At 44.0% G+C, this 11,095-nt stretch overlaps 1 protein-coding gene across 1 annotated transcript; it reads left to right on the top strand.

Moving 5' to 3' along the window:
* The first annotated feature begins 4,517 nt into the window (after positions 1-4,517).
* Positions 4,518-9,569, top strand: LOC121570678 (thioredoxin-interacting protein-like). The gene is made up of 6 exons (XM_041882155.2): positions 4,518-5,101; positions 5,508-5,583; positions 5,696-5,843; positions 6,158-6,517; positions 8,251-8,562; positions 8,714-9,569. The coding sequence occupies exons 1-6, from the start codon at positions 4,846-4,848 to the stop codon at positions 8,771-8,773; spliced, it is 1,212 nt and encodes a 403-aa protein (XP_041738089.1). The 5' UTR covers positions 4,518-4,845; the 3' UTR covers positions 8,774-9,569.
* The last annotated feature ends 1,526 nt before the right edge of the window (positions 9,570-11,095 follow it).

Raw genomic sequence — 11,095 nt, 5'->3', positions numbered from 1 at the left:
TACTCTCAAAAACCATAGAAAGGACTGGGCCATAGTTAGCCACTGGCAAGTTTTGGTTGACTGTTAATTGGCAGGAATTTGCACAGGAGCCATCCCACTGGGCACAAACTGGTTGAATCAACGTTGTTTCCACTCCATTTCAACCCCCCAAAATGTATGTGTTGACGTTGAATCAAAGTGAAACTGATTGCATTTGAAAAAAATCATCAAGTTTTACATGGTGTTTTTTTTGGGGGGGGCGGGCGGGTTTCACGTTGCATTCACGTTAGTTGACAACTCAACCAAATGTAAATGAAAACTAGACGCTGAACTGACGTCTGGGGGGGGGGCGGGCGGGTTTCACGTTGCATTCACGTTAGTTGACAACTCAACCAAATGTAAATGAAAACTAGACGCTGAACTGACGTCTGTGCCCATTGGGATGGCATTACTAAAGGTACGGACTCAGCAGTAGTGTTTGCCGGCCGAGAGTACTTAGCACATCAGAACAGAGTGCTGGCTGTAAATTGCAAACCAGACCCTTACAAAAAAAAATGCTTTTTTTAAAAACTGCAGTAAAAGTGCAGTAACTGCAGTCGACTGGTATTTTGGACGCAGTAATTGCAGCATACTGCAGTTATACTGCAATCTGACTGCAAATTTTTTCGTAAAGGGATTCAGGCGAAAATGTCGGTAGTCAGGCTTACCAACGTAACATAGTACATGTAAATCCGGGACACTCAAATTAGTATGATATATTACGTTTGGTTTGGTATGGTTACATAAGATAGAAAGTTACTTAAGGCAAATACAACAGGAGGGCTGGTTGGTCTGGGTGGGCGTATAACAAGAAAGTCTAGCAGGGCCTGGGATCGGGAGAGACACTTAAGTGTTTTAGTACTATATCTCTTGACACAATGATGAAAATAATCATGGCCTCTAAACCTTCAAGCTGCATACTGGATCCTATTCCTACTAAACTGCTGAAGGAGCTGCTTCCTGTGCTTGGCCCTCCTATGTTGAACATAATAAACAGCTCTCTATCCACCGGATGTGTACCAAACTCACTAAAAGTGGCAGTGATAAAGCCTCTCTTGAAAAAGCCAAACCTTGACCCGGAAAATATAAAAAACTATCGGCCTATATCGAATCTTCCATTCCTCTCAAAAATTTTAGAAAAAGCTGTTGCGCAGCAACTCACTGCCTTTCTGAAGACAAACAATGTATACGAAATGCTTCAGTCTGGTTTTAGACCCCATCATAGCACTGAGACTGCACTTGTGAAGGTGGTAAATGACCTTTTAATGGCGTCAGACCGAGGCTCTGCATCTGTCCTCGTGCTACTAGACCTTAGTGCTGCCTTTGACACCATCGATCACCACATTCTTTTGGAGAGACTGGAAACCCAAATTGGTCTACACGGACAAGTTCTGGCCTGGTTTAGATCTTACCTGTCGGAAAGATATCAGTTTGTCTCTGTGAATGGTCTGTCCTCCGACAAATCAACTGTACATTTCGGTGTTCCTCAAGGTTCCGTTTTAGGACCACTATTGTTTTCACTATATATTTTACCTCTTGGGGATGTTATTCGAAAACATAATGTTAACTTTCACTGCTATGCGGATGACACACAGCTGTACATTTCAATGAAACATGGTGAAGCCCCAAAATTGCCCTCGCTAGAAGCCTGTGTTTCAGACATAAGGAAGTGGATGGCTGAAAACTTTTTACTTTTAAACTCGGACAAAACAGAGATGCTTGTTCTAGGTCCCAAGAAACAAAGAGATCTTCTGTTAAATCTGACAATTCATCTTGATGGTTGTAAAGTCGTCTCAAATAAAACTGTGAAGGACCTCGGCGTTACTCTTGACCCTGATCTCTCTTTTGACGAACATATCAAGACTGTTTCAAGGACAGCTTTTTTCCATCTACGTAACATTGCAAAAATTAGAAATGTTCTGTCCAAAAATGATGCAGAAAAATTAATCCATGCATTTGTTACTTCTAGGTTAGACTACTGCAATGCTCTATTTTCCGGCTACCCGGATAAAGCACTAAATAAACTTCAGTTAGTGCTAAATACGGCTGCTAGAATCCTGACTAGAACCAAGAAATTTGATCATATTACTCCAGTGCTAGCTTCCCTACACTGGCTTCCTGTTAAGGCAAGGGCTGATTTCAAGGTTTTACTGTTAACCTATAAAGCGTTACATGGGCTTGCTCCTACCTATCTTTCCGAGTTGGTCCTGCCGTACATACCAATACGTACGCTACGGTCGCAAGACGCAGGCCTCCTAATTGTCCCTAGAATTTCTAAGCAAACAGCGGGAGGCAGGGCTTTCTCCTATAGATCTCCATTTTTATGGAACAGTCTGCCTACCCATGTGAGAGACGCAGACTCGGTCTCAACCTTTAAGTCTTTACTGAAGACTTATCTCTTCAGTAGGTCATATGATTGAGTGTAGTCTGGCCCAGGAGTGTGAAGGTGAACGGAAAGGCTCTGGAGCAACGAACAGCCCTTGCTGTCTCTGCCGGGCCGGTTCCCCTCTCCACTGGGGTTCTCTGCCTCTAACCCTGTTGCAGGGGCTGAGTCACTGGCTTGCTGGTGCTCTTTCATGCCGTCCCTGGGAGGGGTGCGTCACTTGAGTGGGTTGAGTTACTGACGTGATCTTCCTGTCTGGGTTGGCGCCCCCCCCTTGGTTTGTGCTGTGGTGGAGACCTCTGTGGGCTATACTCGGCCTTGTCTCAGGATTGTAAGTTGGTGGTTGAGGATATCCCTCTAGTGGTGCGGGGGCTGTGCTTTGGCAGAGTGGGTGGGGTTATATCCTTCCTGTTTGGCCCTGTCCGGGGGTTTCTTCGGATGGGGCCACAGTGTCTCCGGACCGCTCCTGTCTCAGCCTCCAGTATTTATGCTGCAGTAGTTTATGTGTCGGGGGGCTGGGGTTAGTTGGTTATACCTGGAGTACTTCTCCTGTCTTATCTAGTGTCCTGTGTGAATTTAAGTATGCTCTCTCTAATTCTCTCGTTCTCTCTTTCTCTCTGAGAACCTGAGCCCTAGGACCATACGTCAGGACTACCGGGCATGATGACACCTTGCTGTCCCCAGTCCGCCTGGCCTTGCTGCTATTCCAGTTTCAACTGTTCTGCCTGCGGTTACGAAACCCCTACCTGTCCCAGACCTGCTGTTTTCAACTCTTAATGATCGGCTATGAAAAGCCAACTGAGAGACCTGAGCCCTAGGACCATACGTCGGGACTACCGGCCGTGGTGACTCCTTGCTGTCCCCAGTCCGCCTGGCCTTGCTGCTATTCCAGTTTCAACTGTTCTGCCTGCGGTTATGGAACCCCTACCTGTCCCAGACCTGCTGTTTTCAACTCTTAATGATCGGCTATGAAAAGCCAACTGAGATTTATTCCTGATTATTATTTGACCATGCTTGTCACTTATGAACATTTTTGAACATCTTGGCATGGTTCTGTTATAATCTTCACCCGGCACAGCCAGAAGAGGACTGGCCACCCCTCATAGCCTGGTTCCTCTCTAGGTTTCTTCCTAGGTTTTCGCCTTTCTAGGGAGTTTTTCCTAGCCACCGTGCTTCTACACCTGCATTACTAGCTGTTTGGGGTTTTAGGCTGGGTTTCTGTACAGCACTTCGAGATATTAGCTGATGTAAGAAGGGCTATATAAAATAAAATTGATTGATTGATTGATAGCAACCTAAAGGTTATTTGTTCGAATCTCATCACGGACAATTTCAGCTAATTTGCAACTACTTACTACTTTTTAGCTACTTTGCAACTGCTTAGCATGTTAGCTAACCCCGAACCCTTTTAGCTAACCCTAACCCTACCATTTTAACCTAACTCCTAACCTTAACTCCTAACCCTAACCCCTGAGCTAGCTAACGTTAGCCACAACACATTTGAATTCCTAACATGTTTTGCAAATATGTAACATATTGTACAAATTGCAATTTGTAGCATATCATACAAACTGTAATTCGTAACATATCATACGAAATGGATGATGGACATCCAGAAATGAATACATACCATACGAAATGTAACATACCATACTAAATGGAGTGTCTAGATACATTTACAGAATAATCTCACCAGATCTTCCCGCCAGATTTGGGATTTGAACCTGATTCTCTACCCTATAGGCTACCTACCCTTTTTTAAGTGTTGTTGACAGTCAGCAAGCATAGCCTACCATCAGCGATACATTTAGGCTACCTACCCAAATGTAAGGTGTTTGTTGGTAGTAACAAACTTGTTCATGCTTGCGTTCAATCAACATTTTATTATTAGACATTGAGAGAACATTTTCTGTTAACACATGTATGTTGGGTATAATGATTGGTTGACTCATTTAGGGGGACAAGTTCTAGATGGATCTAACCCCTGAACCACGCCTAAACATGAGATAGATCTACTCCTCTTCGTTACTTTACCATGAGGTGTCCACGCGGTCTTTCTGTGTGCTGATTGGCAAGGAGGGGCACAAACGAGATGTTTACCAATGAGAGAGCTGTACATGCAGCAGTTCAAACGGTGCATTCACCGACTGCATGCACAGTCCCGTAATGGGATAGTGAGTTTGCGGCCGGCGAGACTGGGTTGGGAAGTGTACTCGCCATCCATATAAAACCTATGCGGAGACTTGCTGTTTACAGTCCGCTCCGAATTGTACGGTTGATGACAATAAGTAGCTAACATTGTGACAGTATAGTGATTGTATTGCAATCAGACTGTTGGACATTTGTTCATCAGTGGAATTAAATTAGCTTATCTAGCTAATATAGCGGTCGGCTATTTTCCACTTATATTTTCTTACCCACTGGGACACTGAACGAATATTAAAATGGTCATCATTACAAAGAAATTGAAGACCTTTGAGGTCGTTTTCCATGATCCTACTAAGGCTTTCTACTCCAGTGGCGACAAGGTAGCCGGGAATATTGTGGTTGAGGTGTCGGAGGTGACCAAGGTGTCGGCTATGAGAGTGTTTGGAATTGGATGCGCAAAAGTAGAGTACGCGAAAGGAAAGCACAGATGCCGTGAATACATTGAATATCTGAAATACGAAGATACCGTTTATCTGGAACACCAGCCTAGAGGTAATATTACAAACTAAAATATAAAGAAAAGGCATTTACTTATGTCGCGAATGTGAATATAGCTATTCTCTGCAGTCGGCAGGCTACACCCGGGGTCATTCAGGGTTTACGCACTGCCACTAGTTGGCTACTGCAGTCTGCGAGTACAGTACACTGCGCAAAGATGGAGCATGATACATTGTGCTTTATAGACTAGCTATATGCTTTATTTTCATACGTCTATGTTTATGAATGATCAAATGCGCCAGAGGGGATTTCTATTGGCCCATAAGCACTAGAAGTGGACCAAGGGTGTCCTGTAGTCTGCAGTGGATTGCACAAATAGACCAAAATATATTTACCTAAGCGAGATTGTCTAAGTTCATAGTTTAATGAATGGACCATAATGTCTTTCTCTCATCGTCAGACTCCAATGGCTCTGTCACTCTCAGACCAGGGAACATATATGAGTACATGTTTGGCTTCGAGCTGCCACATGCTGGGTAAGCATCAAGGACTGTAAAAACCTTGTTGTCCTTTGTTATCTATAAAGGCAAAGCATTATGTAATAATGACAGCATCCCACAATTAAAATTCCACCTGCTTTTGTCACAGGCAACTGGTGTCTTCCTACAAAGGGAAGTTTGGCTGTGTCCGGTATTATGTCAGGGCCGTGATGGAGAGGCCTTCCCAGCCTGCCTTGCAGTGCGAGAAACCCTTTGAGGTGGAGGAGCCCTTGGACGTCAACACCCCTGACCTCCTGGTACATAACAGCTCATTCACATCATCATAATTATCACCACAAGGAATATATGCCACTTGATAGTGATTACATTATACACCTTGCTACTTGACAGTGATTGTATTATACACCTTGTTCTCTTGAATGAGCCATGTAATGATTATGCTTGGCTTAATAATGTTAATGACAATTGTATAACTTTGCCATAACTAGCTATACATGAGAGATTTTAAGGCCTGGGTGGATGGTGTTAGGCTTGATGGTTGACTTGCAATCAACATGCGTGGTGATTTATGCTTAACTCATGTTAATGTTTCTCTTTGTTTCTCATCCAGGCTCCAGCTGCAGGTACGACGGAGAAGAAGCTCACCTGCATGTTCATCCCAGATGGACATGTGTCCATTAGCGCCAAGATCGACCGCAAGGGCTTCTGCGAGGGCGAGTACATCTGCATCAATGCCAAGTTTGAAAACACCTGCTCACGCATCGTGGTGCCCAAGGCAGCCATCATGGTCAAGCACACCTACCAGGCCAATGGCAGGACCAAGGTCCTGGGGGAGAAGCTCTCAGTCGTGAGGGGCAACCATATCATCTCGGGCATGTGTGACATGTGGCAGGGAAAGACCATCCGAGTGCCCAGGCTCAAGCCCTCACTCCTGGGGTGCGACATCATTCATGTGGACTATGTCCTCAGGGTGAGTCATAAACTTGAGACAACTTGTTGCTTGATACAGTGGGGAGAACAAGTATTTGATACACTGCCGATTTTGCAGGTTTTCCCACTTACAAAGCATGTAGAGGTCTGTAATTTTTTATCATAGGTACACTTCAACTGTGAGAGACGGAATCTAAAACAAAAATCCAGAAAATCACATTGTATGATTTTTAAGTAATTAATTTGCATTTTATTGCATGACATAAGTATTTGATACATCAGAAAAGCAGACCTTAATATTTGGTACAGAAACCTCTGTTTGCAATTACAGAGATCATACGTTTCCTGTAGGTCTTGACCAGGTTTGCACACACTGCAGCAGGGATTTTGGCCCACTCCTCCATACAGACCTTCTCCAGATCCTTCAGGTTTCGGGGCTGTCGCTGGGCAATACGGACTTTCAGCTCCCTCCAAAGATTTTCTATTGGGTTCAGGTCTGGAGACTGGCTAGGCCACTCCAGGACCTTGAGATGCTTCTTACGGAGCCACTCCTTAGTTTCCCTGGCTGTGTGTTTTGGGTCATTGTCATGCTGGAAGACCCAGCCATGACCCAACTTCAATGCTCTTACTGAGGGAAGGAGGTTGTTGGCCAAGATTTCGCGATACATGGCCCCATCCATCCTCCCCTCAATACGGTGCAGTCGTCCTGTCCCCTTTGCAGAAAATCATCCCCAAAGAATGATGTTTCCACCTCCATGCTTCACGGTTGGGATGGTGTTCTTGGAGTTGTACTCATCCTTCTTCTTCCTCCAAACACGGCGAGTGGAGTTTAGACCAAAAAGCTATATTTTTGTCTCATCAGACCACATGACCTTCTCCCATTCCTCCTCTGGATCATCCAGATGGTCATTGGCAAACTTCAGACAGGCCTGGAAATGCGCTGGCTTGAGCAGGGGGACCTTGCGTGCGCTGCAGGATTTTAATCCATGACGGCGTAGTGTGTTACTAATGGTTTTCTTTGAGACTGTGGTCCCAGCTCTCTTCAGGTCATTGACCAGGTCCTGCTGTGTAGTTCTGGGCTGATCCCTCACCTTCCTCATGATCATTGATGCCCCACGAGGTGAGATCTTGCATGGAGCCCCAGACCGAGGGTGATTGACCGTCATCTTTAATTTCTTCCATTTTCTAATAATTGCGCCAACAGTTGTTGCTTTCTCACCAAGCTGCTTGCCTATTGTCCTGTAGCCCATCCCAGCCTAGTGCAGGTCTACAATTTTATCCCTGATGTCCTTACACAGCTCTCTGGTCTTGGCCATTGTGGAGAGGTTGGAGTCTGTTTGATTGAGTGTGTGGACAGGTGTCTTTTATACAGGTAACGAGTTCAAACAGGTGCAGTTAATACAGGTAATGAGTTGAGAACAGGAGGGCTTCTTAAAGAAAAACTAACAGGTCTGTGAGAGCCGGAATTCTTTCTGGTTGGTAGGTGATCAAATACTTATGTCATGCAATAAAATGCAAATTAATTACTTAAAAATCATACAATGTGATTTTCTGGATTTTTGTTTTAGATTCCGTCTCTCACAGTTGAAGTGTACCTATGATAAAACTTACAGACCTCTATATGCTTTCTAAGTAGGAAAACCTGCAAAATCGGCAGTGTATCAAATACTTGTTCTCCCCACTGTATAGGCTAATACCATAAACCTCACATTGAAAGTGATTGAAAGGACTTGTGACCTAGGAATGACATCTATCTATCTATCTATCTATCAGATCTATGTCCACATTCCCGGCAGTGACAAGGTGGTCCTAGAGTTGCCCCTGGTCATCGGGACCATCCCCTTCAATGACTTTGGCAGCCGCACCAACAGCATGAGCAGCCAGGCAGAGTCCCTTAACACCCCCTCCAGTAGTTTTGCATCCCTGCGCCTCCCGTCACAACCACCCAGCTACAGCAACATCTCCCGCGACTGCCGTATCGACTCCCCCCTCACACCGCTGCTGGTCGACTACGACGCAGATGATGAAGGACTGTTCATGCGCGCCCCCGAGCTTTGGTACCCTCCTCCCCCTGCCTACTCTGAGGTAAGGAGATGGAGAATAGAATATTGACATTTAACAGATATAGTCAGTTACTAGTGAAAAGTTAAGCAGATAGCACTGAATTGGCACCGTTGCAAATGTGGTCTAATTTTCTTTCCAACTGTTTCTCTCTTTCTTTCCAACTTTCTTTCAGGTCGACGAGGATCTCAGACAGCAAGGGCCATGTTCTTCAGGTCTGCTGAACCACGAGTAAGAGTTGCAGTTAACCCCTGTTGTAGTCTAAGCACTAGTGAGATCAAGGAACGGACTGGTGACTGGTTAAAGAGCAGCACAGCTGTGAAGCAGAGAGAGTGGGGGACCCTAGCCCTGAAGACTCTTTCAAGGAACAGAACTGAGATGTGGACTTGAGAGTCAAGTTGAAGTGAAAATATTCAGGCTGAATGAGTATGGCTTGTAGATGTTGGTGTCCACGTTCACTATCGCAATTGCAGTCTTCAGAAACGGATCGTTCTATGTCTGTCTGTAACCCTCTAGTCATTCCATGGTAGGTATGTACTTCAATGTGTTTGAGCATTTTGACAGTTGCCATATTCTCTCAGAGGAATGAAACAATGTTAGAATTCACATCCATACATTGTGTGTGCACAGCTATCATTTTAGGTCAGACAGAGACGATGCAGTGACCATGCAAAAGTAATGAAGGGATAGGAAGTGTTTCAATTTGTATATTCTATTGCACTTTATATAAATATAAATGGCTCTGTAATTAGATAATGAAAAATTACATATTTTTGTATTCATAGTAGTCCCAGATCATACTAGGTAATTTTACAATAATGTTAACTCAATGGTTTATGAACTCAATGGTTTATGGTAGAAGAGAGAGACATTTCATGGTAAAGACCAAGCTTGTCGAATGGGAATGACTAAATGGGAGATCTACATTATGTTTTGAATTTGGGTATGTGAAAATGCGAGAAGTATTTTATATGAGGAGACCCCATGGGTTGGTTTTCTATGCAAAGAAAAAATAAATATTACATTCTGAATTGTTTGTTTGCCTCTCTCTTTGCCTTTCTTGTATTTGCTTCTTTTCAAGGACTGAAAAATATACATCTCCAAAGATTCTAGATTTGACCTTAGGTAAATGAACAGATTGGAATGTGTTCTGGTTCTATTCTCTTCCAGCAAGGTCATCAATGCATTTGACCAGTAAGTAAGCCTTGTCCAAGACAGAATGGCAGGAGCCTATCTCCTGTTTCTGTAGCATGAGGCAGCTTGATGTACAAGTACATCTCTCGGACAGGACACTAGTCTGTTGCAGGGCCTTACCCCAAATCCATCTCCTTAATGCTGAGTGCCAAGCAGGGAAGCATCCGGTCCCATATTTGGCATCTTTGACTCCATATGGGATCAAACCCACACCCTTCCAATATCAGGGTGGACAATCTAACCATAATGCCACTGCATTTGACCAATGGCCCTTCATAAATAACCTCTCAGCGGAGGGGCTGCATATTGACACTGTCATTGGAACAATGGGAAGTGTAGAGCAACTCTTTAGTAATTAAGTCACTTATTCATCCATACTAACAGTAACTCATGGGAAATTATATAATTATCCAGCTGACAGCAGGGAATCTGATGAAACAAACCTACCTGCTGTGAATGACCTTTTAGGTTAGGTTAGGTGAACCACAGTTCATCAGCAGAATGAAATGTTGAAGAGATGTTATTGTTGTTGTTCACTGACCACGAATTGTAACTCATGACCAAATTACAGACTTAGGTACCAATTAAATGTCATAAACAACTGCTCAGATGTTGTTCACATAGAAAACAAACACGCCTTTATACTATTGGCTACATAGAAAAACATTCAAATGATAGAACACTTTTTATTGCCATGAAGTTGTTTACACAGTTGAGGAACAATATTGTTTTTCTGTAAATATCAAAGAGCAAGAGGATATAAATTAGGCTTATTCAAATAACCCAGAATATCCTAGGGAAGTGTAAGTACACTACATTAGCAAAAGTATGTGGACACCTACTCGTCAAACATCTCATTCCAAAATCATGGGCAATGCAATATGGAGTTGATCCCCCCTTTGCTGCTATAACACCCTCCACTCTTCTGGGAAGGCTTTCCACTAGATGTTGGAACATTGCTGCTGGGACTTGCAACCATTCAGCCACAAGAGCATTAGTGAGGTCGGGCACTGATGTTGGGCGATTAGGCCTGGCTTGCAGTCGGCATTACAATTCATCCCAAAGGTATTCGATGGGGTTGAGGTCAGGGCTTTGTGCAAGCCAGTCAAGTTCTTCCACACCGATTTCGACAAACCATTTCTGTATGGACCTCGCTTTGTGCACGGGGGGCATTGTCATGCTGAAACAGGAAAGGGCCATCCGCAAACGTTGCCACAAAGTTGGAAGCACAGAATCGTCTAGAACAGGGTTCTTCAATTCCAGTCCTGGAGGGCCAAAACACTTCTGTTTTTCATCCTCTCCTTCTAATCAGGGGCTAATTCAGACCTGGGACACCAGGTGAGTGCAATTAACTACCAGGTAG

Source organism: Coregonus clupeaformis, chromosome 28 (assembly GCF_020615455.1).
Source record: "Coregonus clupeaformis isolate EN_2021a chromosome 28, ASM2061545v1, whole genome shotgun sequence".
Lineage (NCBI taxonomy): Eukaryota > Metazoa > Chordata > Actinopteri > Salmoniformes > Salmonidae > Coregonus > Coregonus clupeaformis.
The sequence above is the reverse complement of the archived record's forward strand: the minus strand, read 5'-3'. Positions and strand labels throughout refer to the sequence as shown.